This window comes from Podarcis melisellensis (assembly GCF_964234715.1).
Source record: "Podarcis melisellensis genome assembly, chromosome: 1".
Classification (NCBI taxonomy): Eukaryota; Metazoa; Chordata; class Lepidosauria; order Squamata; family Lacertidae; genus Podarcis; species Podarcis melisellensis.
This window is the reverse complement of record NC_138528.1, coordinates 91331197-91346751: the sequence shown is the minus strand read 5'-3', so window position 1 is coordinate 91346751 and position 15555 is coordinate 91331197. Positions and strand designations below refer to the sequence as shown.

General features: G+C 43.9%; 1 protein-coding gene across 15 annotated transcripts in view; it reads right to left on the bottom strand.

Annotated features, from left to right (window-relative positions):
• KALRN (kalirin RhoGEF kinase) overlaps positions 1 to 15555 on the bottom strand; it is a 483631-nt gene that overhangs the window by 460509 nt on the left and 7567 nt on the right. For 4 of the 15 annotated variants that reach the window (XM_081924444.1, XM_081924450.1, XM_081924451.1 and 1 more), the window contains exon 1: positions 2168 to 2390. The exons of the other annotated variants lie outside the window; for them this stretch is intronic. In XM_081924444.1, coding sequence (XP_081780570.1) covers positions 2168 to 2240 — 73 coding nt within the window. In that variant the 5' untranslated portion in view covers positions 2241 to 2390. Of the gene's footprint in view, positions 1 to 2167; positions 2391 to 15555 lie in introns of those variants that run through there. 15 annotated transcript variants of the gene reach the window in all.

Here is a 15555-nt window from a genome sequence, read left to right as displayed (position 1 = left end):
ACCAGAGGGCTATGAGAAATCTATAATTGCTTTGCTTGTAGCCTTCTTAAGGTATCAACAGGCAAATATCCATCAGCACCGTGTGGCTCCTGAGATATACACACAGCCAGACCTTATTATACTTATCCTCTGAGATCAAAGCATATTCACATAAATGGGGTGCAGCCTTCCATGGAGGGCAGCCAGGGGGCCTGTCATGGATCTGCAGGAATAAACTTCTTGAAAAGTTTGGGCGATGATGCGATTGTTCTGCTGTGGCTGGAGGAACACTCCGCGTGACTGATGATCAGGGCTGAACCAAAGCAGGAGAGAGAGGCAGCTGGAAAAGCAAAGCAGCTGTAGTTGCAGGAGTAAAAAACAGCCTCAGTCTGGAAGGGTCAAGCCTCCATCTAAAGGGAGCATTTAATCCTTTACTATCCTTAATTAAGGCTCTGCCAAGTTCCCTGTAATTCTCCCCCTCCCCATAGAAGTTCTGCTAGTGGAATTGGAAAACACTGGAGGACTGTGAGGTGGGGTTTTTTCCTTATACTTTCATCAGAGCTAAGAACAGAATTTAAGACCAAAGATATAGGGCTCTCCTGTGTACATGCAAGTTTCACAACCCCCCCTCCCCCATCATGCTCTCTTCTGATGTAGGCGCAGCTGCTTGTATTCAAACTTCTGCTGTTATGTTAGTACGCTCCCCTGAAACCAGAGAGCAAACACCAATCCCCAGGACACTGAATTACATTGTGACATGCCCTCTAAAATCACCTACTGAAAGACTTTGCCTGGAAAGTTCACAGCAGAAAAGCCTATACCTTGCTGAAAACCAAAAATCCACACCAGCGAGGTCTTCACGCACATATGAATGCAAACACCCACAGCTACACACACCGGTTGGTTGGCTAACACAGTGCACAAGCGGAGCCAGGAGCCAAGGAGGGGGTTTATGCAAAGATTTCATCAGGGATAATCAAAGGGAGACACAAAGCACTAAGATGTGCAAACAAAAATAGGGATCTTGGTGCAATTTCACACATGCCATCTCGATCAAAAGCACAGATTTGTTACCTGCAGAATAGGGAGGTGGAGAGGAGGGTCAAATAGGTTCCACAATAACTAGTTATGCTCCCTGAATACTCTCCTCCCCACCCACGATCCTCACTCTCCTTACTCATCCAGCGAGGTAACATAGATGGAGGCAGCAGCTCAAAGATGGCTAATATCTAAGCCTCTGGCTCCATCGCCAGACCCAACCTGTACACCAACCAAGCTTAAAAGGCGTATTTAAGAAGCCAGCATCTCTCCTAGTCTACACAACAGGCACACACCATCATTCAGCCCCTCGTTCGACTTAAGGCTGTAGGTTGGGGAAGATTTCGTGATGCTTTAAAGAGCCTGAAGTACAGCGGGCGATCTGGAGGGGTGTGTGCGTGTAGTGGATGGGTTGCAACCAAGCCTGCTCTCAGGTTTCCCAAAAGTGATCGAAGATCGCCCCGTTCCTGTGCGAAAAGCGAAACGCAGCATTGTGGGTTATATGCTGTATAATACTGATGAACCACTAGCCATGAAGCCCAGGAAACTCAACATATATACGTTTCATCCATATGGGATGAAACCAGCAGAACGGAGAGCGAAACATCAGTCTGCTTTGCCTCGTACAACGGACTGACAGCCAACAGTTTGCCCCCTTCCCCCTTCCAGATCCGTGGAAACAACCCAAAGCCCAGCGCACAAAAAGCATCGTTGTGCCTGGAGACGGCGGCTTCTCCCTCGAAAGTGTCTGTCTGTCGTGCCAGAGGAGCGGCGGGGGGAGGGCAGAGGGGGTTGGGATATACAGAGGAGACGATAAGTGGGTTCGGTTTGTGGTGGTGGGTTTTTATTTTTGTCCAATAATTACTGGTGATGGGGAACAATGTAGGGCGGAAGACGAGGCAATAAATCGGGGGGGGAATCAATTGGGGATCCCTTTCCTTAGGGGAGCCCTCCCCCCAAAAAAATACCCTCCCCCTGCTTCTTTCAAAACAAAGGGACTCCAACATCACACGCTCCGCAACGTAAACCATCACCCGAGATATAAACACACCACACACATCACCAAATCTCGCCTCCAGGTCTCGCCGGGGCGCTGGCAGCCCAGCCTGTCTCCCCAACCAGCCGCCGCCGCCGCCCCTCTGCTCTTTACCTGTTCGGAAAAAGGCATCCACCTCGGAATCGGGAACTGCCCCTTCCTCCGCTGCCCCCTCGGCGGGGTTCATGGCTGGGCTCGGGGAGGAGAAGCAGGGGGCTCAGCAGCAGCAGCAGGCACGGCAGCAGCAGCAGAAACGATCCCGGCGGCTGGGTAACATCCAGTGAGTTGGGGAGGAGGAGGAGGAGAGGAGAGGGGCGAGAGAGAGAGAGGAGACACACACACACATACACACAGGCCAGGAGGAGGGAGGGGAGGGAGGGCGTGTAGGGAAGAGAAAGCAGGGAGGGGAGGGATGGAGGAGCCTTCAGCAGCAGCCAGCCCGGGCGAGCCCCATCCCTGCCAGGGGGTCTGCTGGGATCTTCGGCTACTCCTGCCTGTCCTCGGGGGAGGGGTCCCCGCCTCCTCCGCCTCTTCTTCTTACCCCAAAGGCGTGTACACACACACACACCGACACGCACACACCAGTAGCGCCTCACGCTGCGCCCGCCCCCTCTCCTCTCTATTGTTCAGACCTGCTCTCTGATCGTTCTCTCTCTCTCTCTCCCCCACCCACCACCACCACCTCCTCCCCCTCCTCAGCTTTTGCCGGCGATCCCCCTTCTCCTATTTGTTCCACGCGTGATACCCTCCCCCCACCCACCCAGCTAAACAAACAAAAACCCACCCACCCGAGGTAGGGATATAGACAGAGATGACAGCTCAGTTTTCCCCGGGCGTCACCGCTACCACCCACCCGTCCCCCCGCCCGACAACACCCCCATCTCTTTTTTTAATCCTCATTGTTGCAAAGCAGCTTTGGCAGGACTTCCTGAAAGGAGGCAGGAAAAGCTGGGAGGCGACGAGCCGCGTAAAGGGAAAGAGAGGGTCGCGTGCGCTTGAGGGAGAGGGGAAGTGCCCTGGGCGAAGATCAAAGGGGCTTCCTCTCTCTCTTCCCCTCGCCTCAATCCCCTTAGTTCGCTCGGGCCACCTTCCCTGTCATCGCAGCCTGCCTTCCCTTCTCTTTCTTTCTTTAGCCCACCTAAGCTCCTCTCCCCCTCCCCACCCTTTCCATCCTCTGATGATTCACCTCCGCTTGCCCTCTCATTACAGAAGCAGCAATTAAAATCCTTTCCTACTTAACCGGAAGAGTAACAAGCAAACAAGAGGGTGCAAGAGCTGGGCAACGTTCAGGTGTGCAAGGAAATCCACGGTGGGCAGCCAGGGAGAGAGACGGGAGGGGGTGTCTAGCTAAGAAAAGGGCAGGGAACTGGCTCCTGTTGAATTTCAGAGAGCGAGAGGTGGAGGGAGGCGGCAGGAGAGCGGCTCCATAGACGTCACTTTGGTAATTGTTGCAGACTGTTGTATCAGTTGGTTTCCAAACAATAATTAGGGGGCTTGACAGTTTCCAGAATAGGACCTGAAGTTCCATTTCTAAGGTTTGTGTGAGAGAGGAAGTGGAAAGAGAAAGGGAGAGAAAATGCCATGTTTCCAACAAGTCACTCCCCACACCCCAAAGGATACTTCCAAGGTAGCAGCTTTGCAGCTTAGAATTCATAAGAAGAGCTGCCTGTGGCATCAACACTCTGCATCACTTGTTCTGCCCATTTCCACTCACTTCCTTCCCTTTCTATATCAAGTGAGTGAATTTCTGCCTCCTAAAGGCTCCCAAGATGATGCGTTTAGACAGTGGAGATCAATATTTTTATGAGGGTGGGGGAAGGTGCCTGTAGCTCAGCCAGGCCAGGATTACATGATGGAAGCACTTGGAAGTATAAGTGCTATGTCCCAAGAGACTCCATATAAGTACTAGTTGGAAAGATACATACATATTTACGCAGGACGGAGTGACACTGGATAGTGTAACATCATAACAGACTCTGGTTTTTCTGTGTTTTATGCTAATCTTGCTCCGATCAGGTCAGTAATGTGTGCCATTGTAAAAAATCTACTGTTAGATTTCTATAGCACTTGGATACCTTTAGGGGTTGTCAGGTATTTGTACCCAGATGGAGCATCTAACAGTATTTATTACAATGGCTTCAGAAGTATAACACCCACCCCCACAAAAATATTTAGACATCACAGAAAGGTTTAGAGGTTGTGAGATGGGATCAAACATTTCCTTCTTGCAGCAGTATCCAAACTGCCTTGTACTATTTAGTAACAGTTGGCCTGGCTGTAGAGTTGGACACACCTTTCATATCTCAAAAACTGTTGTCTGGAGAAGAGAATCCAACCAGCGGTTGGTAGCATGACTGGCTGTTGTGGAGAACCATTGTAAAGACATGATCAAAAGACAAGACTGGGGTGATATACCCCCTCTAAACTACCCCCTTCCCTCCTCGCTCTGTTGAAATCGAGAATGTAAGCTGCTGGTGAGCAAGGGACTGGCTAATTTTGCTTATGCTACTTTGTAAAGTGCCATGTACATAGATGCTGCTGAGCGATAAATTAGAGGTAATTAAGAATGTAGGAATAACCTTGCTGGAACAGACCAAATGCTCATCTAGTGCAGCTTTTTGCTCCAACCAGACGCCTATTGGAAGAAAGACCACAAGCAGTACATGTGTGCAACAGCACTCTCCCTAATAAATAAATAGCCTTCCCCAATAAATGCTCCCCTCCTTTTAATTAGCATATTCTGAATTCTCATAAAAGCTCCCCCCCCACTACATTTGCCTTATGAGAACAAGATTTACAGTCAGAAGCTATAAGCTTATGTCATAATAAATTTTAGTCTTTCAGGTGCCACAAAACTGTTAGTTTTCCAACTTCCAGTTGTTGCTTGTTTTGCCATGTTCCTGTGTCACCTCCAATGTAAACAACATCCTAATTCTAGTCTCTGTCATGTTCCGGGCCTGCTTAACATAGCTAGCTCCATACACTGTGTCCAGTCTCCCGAGCTCTCCAGTCAAGCCTGCTCCAGGTACCAGGAGAACTGAGCTTTGGTGGGTGAATGCAAGGGGCAGAGCCTTCCCAATTATGGCAGCAACACTGTGGAATGCCCTCCCCAGGAAAGTCCACCTCGCTACATCTTTGTGTACTTTCATCACTTTGTCAAGATGTGGTTCTTCTAGGGAGCACTTTGGAGGACAATGGCAATTATAAGACTTTCCTTCTGCAGCAGTGATAGAAAATGGCAAATCAGCCCGACTTTTTATTATTGCTTTTAAAAAATGAGTTTTTGTATTATGAACTTGCATTTATTATTTTATTGCAAGTCACTTTGAGTTCTTACAGGAAAAGAAGAAGATTGAAATAAATAGATAAGCAAGAATTCCACAATAACAATCAGCTTTGGTTGATCTTCCTGATTCGGCAGTACAGCCTGAGAGGTTATGCTGCACTGACATTTGCCTGGTTATACTCCAGGAATATCTGAAGCTGCCGGTGGGCTTCAGTCATTGCAAAATCTGCCCCTGAGCACAAAGGCCTCACTTCAGAGCCATAGTTTATTGGTAGAGCACATGCTTTGAATGCAGATGATCCCATATTCAATTCCTGACATTTCTAATTTAAATAAAAGGATCGGCTAGTAGGTGACAGGAAAGACCTTTACTTGGACCACTGTCAATCAGACAAATGATAGTCTGATCTGGTATGACAGCATATTTACTGATCCTAAACATTTCTATATAAACAGGTGTGCCTTCAGAAGGAACTTCACTCACCACTTGCAGAGGGAGCAAACAGAGCAAAGAAAGACACTGTGAACTGTAAAGGTGCCATCCACGAAAGGCATAATAGGCAGCATCCTTCACCATATTTCAAGCAACATGCTTTTATTCATTTGAAACACATGCATTTCCTGTTATGATTAAGTATAAGTAAAAAATTAAAAACCTTAAACAATTATCTTAAAATTAAGGTGCCACTCAATGTTTATGGGTGAACATTTTTTTGCACAGCAGGAGACTTTGGCAAGAACAATAAAAAGGTCCCCAAATTTCCTGCCTGACAGACCCCTCCCAAAATTTTATCTTATTGGCATCAGTTCATCCACATTGTTCACTACCTGTTTCAATTCTTTTTTTTTTTAAAAAAAGTGTCTTCCCCCTGATCCCAGCTTTATTATTCCCCAAAATGCAATCCAGCCAATCGCAGAAAATGATGTGAATGTGATGACATCATAAGGCCAAACAGCTACTGAGATTTAGCGCTGTGACGACCTCATTGACGGCACATGTAACCAGTTCAGTGAGGTCAATGCTTTGTGCCTCACATTACTCTCAATCTGGATTGGCAGGGAGGATAAGAAGCGCAGTTGCTATGACAGCTGCTACTTCCTCCTCCTAAGTAAGATGGGCACAACTACACAACCCTTTTCACAGCTACTGCTGAATATATTAGACTTGGCCTTTCCCTTTTACCCCTCCTGCTGAATTCTGTTTTCTCCCTTCTTATGGCACCACCTGGAAGGACAGATAAATGTTGTTTACTGGACCAACTTCTCAATAACCTTCACAACACTGCTCTTCAAATGCAAAAAGGAGTGATTTAAGAGGCAATAAATCTGGTTGTGAAGGGTATATGAGAATGGCATACATGAGCTTGTAAAGGACTGCTGGGTATTGCTGCAGACCATGATGTGGTGATCTACTTCCTCATCCATGGAAGATACTGGGGAAGTTAGCTCACTGCCCAGTCCAGACCTCTTGAACTGCTGCAGCTGTGAAGAGGGCAGAGGATGGAGGCAGAGCTGGAGCAAGGAGAACCCAGGGAAGGAGAAAAGGCAGCTGGAAGGCATCCCATGAGAAATGAAAGTGGAGCGGCAAACCCCAGTGGGTGGTATCAGGAACAAACTATCACAGACTGGGGTGACCAGAGTGTCCAAGGAGAAAGGAAATTAGAGCAGAGGTCAAGTGGAGAACACTATTCCTAGCTATTTCATTGCTTCATTATTTATTTATTATTTCATAAAATTTATACACCATTTGATTGTAAAAAAACAACCTCAAAGCAGTTTAAAAATTGATTAAAAAAATAAAATCAAGAAAAATTCGCAAGCATACTTTAAAACATACAAACATTATGATCTTAAAATAGATTAAAATTACCGTACCTCCACTTACTAAGCATCTGGGGAGGCTTGTCTAAACAGGAATGTTTTTAACAGAAAGCTGATGAGGGCTGTCTGAGGCGAAGGACAAGATGGTACTCCCCTTCCCCATTCCATGTCCAGAAGTTGTTCAGTTAGGGTTGCCATTTATCTGGCTGAATGTCTGGGAAAATCCGGACTGCTGCTTTTGGGCAAAACTTTAAAAAGCTCAACAACTTTTCTGTCTGGATTTTCACTGTTTCAAATACGGTAACCCTAGCTGGGCATCAACAGCATCCTCCGGAGAGCAGCAGTCTCTCTTAGGGGCCACATCACAAACTACATGGCCCCCACGGTTCTGTCCTCCAACAGCTCTCTGTCATTTCTACTCTCTGCCCTGAAGCTATGCAGAAGGTACTGTAGGAACACAGCATACAATTTGTAATACAGGCAAACATTATATGCTGGACATATTTATATATGGAATTGAAGGAACTAATCTGATGCAAAATAAACTTTTCAAGATTGCTTTTTTCTCTTGCTTTGTATTGAAATATAAAACAAGGTTTGCATTGCACTGTGAAAGACTGCTGGTTCCCAAGTGCAGTAAGAACTACCGCTAAATGAATCTGACTATGCTTACTGGAAATCAATGTGAACCTGTCTTTTAAATTTGGATATTCCACAGTACTGATGAGATTCAAAATTATTCATTCATTTATTTATTTTTAATCCCTGGGTAGCTTTGGTCTATAGAACTGGCTGTGCTGGAAGGAGTATGCAAGAGTCTCTAGCACACTTTTCAAGCTGGTCATCTCCCCTCCCTGTATATTGCCATTTAAGAGAATCATAGTGCAGTTGATGGTAACAACCTGTCCCCATTGTTCACTTTATCTGCCTAACCTGGGTTGCCAAGGGCTCATCCCACCCATCCAACACAAGGGACACAAAGGCCAGTTCAAAGTGAGACTGCCCTGGCACTCAGTTCTTCCATTGCACTGACCTGGATCACATGACATGGTAAGTTAAACTATGGCTTAGTGAGACCATGCAAATGTGCATGCCTCCAGTGAGGAGCTTAGACACTTTGTTCTTCCCTGGTCCTTTTTTACTGTTGCAAGGCTAGTTCTTGGCTACATACTATGGTTAGTGGGGAGAAAGCTTAGCCCCAAGGCCTAGATGGGATTGCACACTATGCCAAACCTTGACTTAGATCTACAAAGCACTATAGAAAAAATGACTAGGGAGGAGAAAAGTGGCTGAGAGCTCCTCTCCCAGATCCCACATGTTTGAGCAGTCTTACTAAGCCATAGTTTGCTTTACCATGCTGCGCAAACCAGTTCACTATGACTAGAGCTTTTGGCAAGAAACAGGCACTGAATGCTCAGCATTACCAAAGAACACAACCCGTTAACATAATAGCAGCTAGCCTTTCCTTCTGATTATAAGTTAACTTTCATTGAAGAACCTTAGAATAGATGAGGTCAATGTTCCATCTAGTCCAGCATCCTATTCTCCCACTGGCCAACCAGATGCCTATGGGGAACCTGAAAGCACTGAGCTATAACTAGAACTATAAGCTGTCTCCTGAATAACAAAAACAATGTCCTACTTTCAGTGTCACAAAGGTTCCAGGTGGAATTCAACATTGTGCTCTTCCGACTGTTCCATCTGCATAAGCATTCTTACTTGGTAGACAGAACAATTCCTCCTTTCTCCCTCCCCCACTGGTTCTAGGAATTCTCCTGACCCACTCAAAGCCAAATTCAGGGACATAGGGATTGTGTAGTGGGAAGAGAAGAGAGAAAGCCTTATTCTGCAAGTGAAAGTCCTTGAGAAGTCCTTGAGAAGGCAATACCAAAAACATACTTACTGAGCAGGAAAATGAGTGTCAAGTGTCTTATTGTCAGTTTTTCCTCTTACTAGTCATGTGCTCACTCACAGGACAATTAGTGTTCTATTTCCACACACGGAAGTTATTACCCTGAAATTATAGCAGTTACTACCACCAGTGAAACTGTATGGCTTCAAACCATGTGAGCGTGCTTGGCAATACAAACCATTTTAAAGTTTAGTGTCACTGCTGCTAATTTTAATTTATTATTGTTATCATCATCATCATCATCATCATCATATTGCCCTTCACCCTAAAGTCCCAGGGTGCATGGCAACAATTAAAACACAATGTTAAGAACAGTTTTAAACAACTTATAATCACAAAAGTAAGGTGGGTACAGCTCAAGTGTCAAAAGCCAGGGTCATGTAGTAATAGTGGTCATGCAAACAGTTATGATGAATTAATGATACCAGAAGCCAGAGCTGGCTCTATTATTAGGCAGAATGAAGCAACTGCCTCAGATGGCAGATCCTGAGGAGCAGCACGCCTCCTGCATCAATTAAGCTAGCCTACTCTGCACCTCCTAAGGTAGTCTGCTGCCCTCATATACAGTGGAATATATTGTCCCATTAGCAGTGTCAGAGTAAGATTCAACTGCCAGTCCAGGTGGATTGTGGATGTTGAATTTGGCAGAAGGACCATCTTGTCCTTCACCTTAGGCAGCAAAATGTATGGTATTGGCCCTGCTAGAAGAATTCTGTCATAACCACTGTCAAAAGACAACTGGGCCATACCACTGCAAACTACCTCAGGACAAACATGAAAACACGTTAACAATTTGGAGAAGGATTTTCATCTCCATTAATACCAGCACAGAAAATGGCTTTATTTCATACTGACAGCAACAACTTGAATGTAGTCACTTGTCACTCTAAAAGCACAAATAGAGTTCAGTAGGGACAGCAGTTTTGCTGTTGTTCACAAATGAGCACTTAAATTATTGAAATATTCTTTTGTAGCAATCAGTTATTTTTCTATAATTACTATAATAAATGTTTGCATTTATGCTGCAGAGCAAAATACAAAGTCATAAAATTAATAAACAGAGGTATGTATAATCTATCTATCTCCTTCATGGGCTGGTGCTTTTAACTATTCTAGGGCAAGGGTTTCAAGTATATTTCACTTTGGGTATATCAGTCAAAAAAGCTAAAATGCAGCACTAAGGATGGCTCTCAGTGACAACTTTTAACATGAAGTATCAATAAAAAAGACCATAAATATATATGAAAAGGTCAAAAAGAATAGGCCTTGTTTTCTTGCAGCATCAACAATCCTCCACAAGTAAATTCAATAAAATCCCCATACTACCTACTTCTGGAGTAGTTCTATTGTCTCCAGTGGAAAACCTCCAAGACATGCAGTTTTCATTCCACAGTTTCATTGCCTTTACAATTGCCTGATTGGTCGCCACACCATAAAAACAATGACTTTTTTTCATAACAGTACATAGTCCTGATGAATTATCAATACCTTTCTATGGAAACAACTGCGAAGGCCTTGGTTTAAGTGGCACATACCATATTTTTCTGTCTATAGATGTCCCCATGTATAAGACGCCCCCTATTTTGGGGACTCAGATTTAAGAAAATGGGGGCAGATGGCCCAGAGTATAAGACACCCCCTAATTTTTGACATTATTTTTTAGGGAGGGAACCTAGTCTTATACACGGAAAAATACAGTAATTACTAAGAACACCATGCATGCTAGGTTTTATATATCACATAATTTATTTAATATGCTACATTTGCAAAGTAAGTTAAGACATCAGCATGCAAGAAATGAAGAGATCTGGCAATTCTGAGAGGCACTGGATGGCTATGACCTATGAAACACAGAAGAATTTGGTTCTGAGTAAATAATAACAATAGGATTATGCTGAAAAGCTACAGTCGTATGCACACTTGGTAGTAAATCCCACTAAATTCAGCACAGTTTGTTTCTGTAAATAACCCTTCCACAGTTCTGCCAAGCTAGATTATGAGAAGAACTGAATAGAAGAGTACCAGATAGGTCCTTGAGGGTGAGAGGCAACATGTAAGGCCTAACTAGTAAACCATAACAATAAGTCTTTAAAAGCACTACCAGTGTTGCAAAGTCTTTAAGTAATCATGAGCTGGATTCTGCTAGCTTTGTGAAACAAGGGAAGATGCCTTGCTTTTCTGAAGGAATCTTGGCAATGCAGGACACAAGGCCTCCTCACCTAAGGGAGGCATCTTGGCAAGCTTTTGGGCACAGTTTCATGATATCCCTAGCAGAGATGCAGATTGCAGTTTAAGGGCCAAGGGGGGGGAAAGCCATTCTGGATGGTGAGGGATTCCCTTCAAATATGAGAATTGGGAAATGAAGCCTACATTCTGCAATAACCTACTTTGATGTCATGCCAGCACTATGCAAAAGCCTTTTTAAATTTTCTCAGGCATGTTAATTTGTGTGTTTTTACTGTTGATACTTGGGTTTTAGCCTGTTCTCTTACTTGCTGTTTGATTTTATCGTTGTTGTTTTATAAAGCTTTTATTATTGTTTATTTGTGCTGTGTTTTTTATATTTTATTGGAAGCTGTAAGATTGTTTTTGAAGGATGACATATAAATACTTTAAAATAAATAAACAGACGAATGCTTTAGATTTATTGGAGAAATAACAAGGTGATTACATAATATCAAATCTCTCTAGGAAGCTAGTAATAAATATGGTGTAAGTAAGGGCAGATGCCATGTTGGACCAAGAAAGCAAAACACATGAAAGAGATGGAAGACTTCTAGAAACTTGGTCAAGGTACAGCATTTGTCCATCATGCTTCCACTGCATGTCAGTGAGCATGGAATCAAAGGCAGCACCCCTTCCAAGTTTGCCCCACTTCTCCTCAGAACCCTTTGACCTTTTTCTGTAACTGCTCACATCCATTTTCATTCAGTTTTGTCCTGCAATGGACAGAGCTTTGCTGTTCATGCATAGCTACTGTACTGATGCATATACATATGTGGTTAAACCAATATCATTTCATGTTCTGCCATTTTAAAATAAATGCATAAATAAATAAAAATCTCTCAGTATCTTTGTGGATGCTCTTGTATATATATCAGCACCTGAACACCATTTATCCTTCCTTGTTTTATGGATTACCATATAGAAACTGTATGATTTTTATTGTTTCATTTATACTGTGTCCTGCCTTAGGTGCACAATGTGATAAAAAACGATTAACAAAATCTATAGATAAGTAACCTGAGTGCCTTCCTGAAATGCTGCTTTTGTGCAAACTGGAGCATTTCAGGAATGCAGTGGCACAGTACAGTGCCACTGCCACTTACCTGGGTGGTACCAGGCAGGGCAGGATAGTAGTGAGGTCAGGGCTTCGCAGGCACACTGGTGCAGTGCTAGAGGGCTTCACACAGCCCCAAACTCAGCTTGCCCTGCTTCACCCCCACAATAGCCACATAAGTGGCAGTGACACAGCACTGCCCCACTACCTCAGCAACACCTGACACACCCCATTATTTCAAAAGCAGAAAAACCACAGTGTGTTGATGAAACATGTATACAGACTGATTTACAGACGAGATGTGGGGAAAAAGAAGAACCTCTCAGACCATGCCTAGAAATAATGGGACAAATGGAAGCAATCATGGGACAAAGGGGAGTGTGGGTGAGCCCTTAGTCAGAAGACTGGGTAGTGTATTTACTCCAGGTTTTGCACAGTGCCACACACAGCTGACTGCCAACCTCACCCACTTTCTCCAAGAGAAGTAGCATACTACTGAACATATGCAACCAAGATAGGGTAGGCTTAAAAAGGTAAATGGACCCCTGACCATTAGGTCCAGTCGTGACCGACTCTGGGGTTGCGGCGCTCATCTCGCTTTATTGGCCAAGGGGCCCGGTGTACAGCTTCCGGGTCATGTGGCCAGCATGACTAAGCTGCTTCTGGCGAATCAGAGCAGCACCTGGAAACACCGTTTACCTTCCCACCAGAGCGGTACCTATTTATCTACTTGCACTTTGACGTGCTTTCGAACTGCTAGGTTGGCAGGAGCAGGGACCGAGCAATGGGAGCTCACCCAGTCACGGGGATTCGAACTGCCGACCTTCTGATCAGCAAGTCCTAGGCTCTGTGGTTTAACCCACAGTGCCACCCGCATCCCAGGGTAGGATTATCCCACCCTAAATGCAAAATGGGGCTTTGATAAAGTACAGCTAGATTTTTATTTTACATGTGTTGCTCATTGAGTGACATTTATATGTAGCTTCTGTAAAATGCTTTTTCTATTAAGCTGTAAAATGTAAATTTGGACCTCAGCTGTACAGAACATAAAGTCTCAGGAAATGGTATAACAACTTCTTTCACTCTGCTTAGTTTCGATGAAGGTAGGATTGATTGACAATCTTTATTACTCAACAGCAGTTGTTCAGTGGCCTAAGGGAAATAAGCCTGAGCTCAGTTCCAAGTAGACAACTGTCCAAATTACAGTATAGCATAATCACAGTTAAACCTTTTTTGACAAGTCCCACCAGTGGGGCCAAGAGCCTATAAAGCAGAATAACATGCTATGCTTTGAACTGATAGTCTTAGGTCAAGTTTATTTACTTTCTTTTCACACTAAAATTCCACCATTCTCCAAGGAGTTCAAATCCTCATACAACAGCAACTTCCCAACTTCCCTGTGTGGTAGGTTGAACCAGGTTGTCTCTCTTCTGAGCAGGGATTTGAACAAGGGTCTACAAGTTTGCATAAAGTGTAAGCCAATTCATGTTAAATGTTCTTGAGAAAGTCTCCCAATACTGGAGTGCTTTCTGGAGCAGAAAGTCCTTGAACTAAATGTATAGGAGTGTAAAGGTAAGATAACTCCCTTTAAGTTCTTCTAAATCAATTTCATGCCAAAGAGAACCAATATATCATGAGATCCTTGGAAGCAACAGGCAGAAATTGCACCAACTTTTCTCCAATTGCAGAGTTTCATTCTAACTTGGCTGAAGTATCCAGAGATGAGCCTGGCACAAAGGTTCCACTAAGGACATCTTTGTGTTCAATCAATGTGAACCAACTATGCAGCAAGATGGTAGATAGAGTGGGCAGGCTGGTTCTTTGCCTTCACACTCTGTCCCGACTATAATATTGCTGATTACTGTTAATATTACTGAAGCATAAAGGGCATGTGTTGAGCAGTACTTCAAGCACAATTTCAGAAATATGAACGGTCCCTTTCATGGAATGGTGGGGGACCCCTGCATCTGGAATAGGATAGGCAGAGGTGCCAGGGCAGAAAATTGATACATAAGTCAAATTATTTGTCACTGTCAACATGTGTTATTTGTGCCAATTCCCATTCACTGGAAATATCAGCATTGATGCTCAACAATGTGTTCATTGGAAGATACCATGTATATTTGAAATGTGAATTTCTTCCTTTGAATTACTGGCTGGCAATGCACAGGATCTTTCTCTTCAAATGAGCTGCTCCTTCAAAGGAAAAATGTTCTTCCGCATCATCTGATGTCATTGTGACATCAGGTGATTGACAGTGCAGGCAGATAGCTACAAACACAATTGAGGATTATACTTTATGCATCTGATGAAGTGAATTCAAACCCAGAAAATCTTGTGCCATAATAAATTTGTAAGTCTTTAAGGTGCCACAAGACCTTTCATGGTTTTTGATCCAGCAAATGACAGTCTTTGACTAAGTCCTAATTCAATCAGTGGGACTTAGGTTACTCACAATCAACAGAAATCCCATTGAGACTTAATCAAGATTACAAATGCAAGGCTCATATCAATGCAGTTATGAGCATGTTTTCTTAGAACTAAATCTTACTCTCTTTGCCATGGCTTACACGCTAGCAGGACTGGCCCAATACATTTTGTTGCTTGAGGCAGAACATGGAATGACACCTCCACACACACATCAAGGTACATAGTACTAAAGGCTGGTCGAGTTATTTTGACACCTCAGCCAATACATCCCCAAAGCATCTCTCCCTGCATGGAAAAATACAATTTGCTGTCCTTTCATGACATCTAACTTCTTTCAGCTGCCTGGGGTGACCACATCACTCTGTCTAATGGTAGGGCTGTTCCTGCTCACAGGTAGCAGTATGTAGAATTCCATTAGTTTCCTTTCCAAGTAGTTGTGCATAGGATGGCAATGCAAGAACAAGCTTTTTCTGCAGTGGCTCCCCATTTGTGGAATGTTTTCCTCAAGGAGGTTCACCTGGCACCTAAAGATATATAATGAAGGGGCCAGGCGAAAACGTTCCTCTTCAACCAGGCGTTTGGCTGGTTAGTATTATATAGGCTTTTAAATGTGTTTGTGGGAGGGTGTTGTTTTGCTGTTTTGGTTTTAACTATTTATTTGTGCTTATGCCTTGCATTTTTATCTTGTGAACCACCCTGAGATCTTGTGATGAAGGGCGGTATACAAATTTAATTATTTATAATTATAATCCAAAACATGCCTGTGAGAGAGT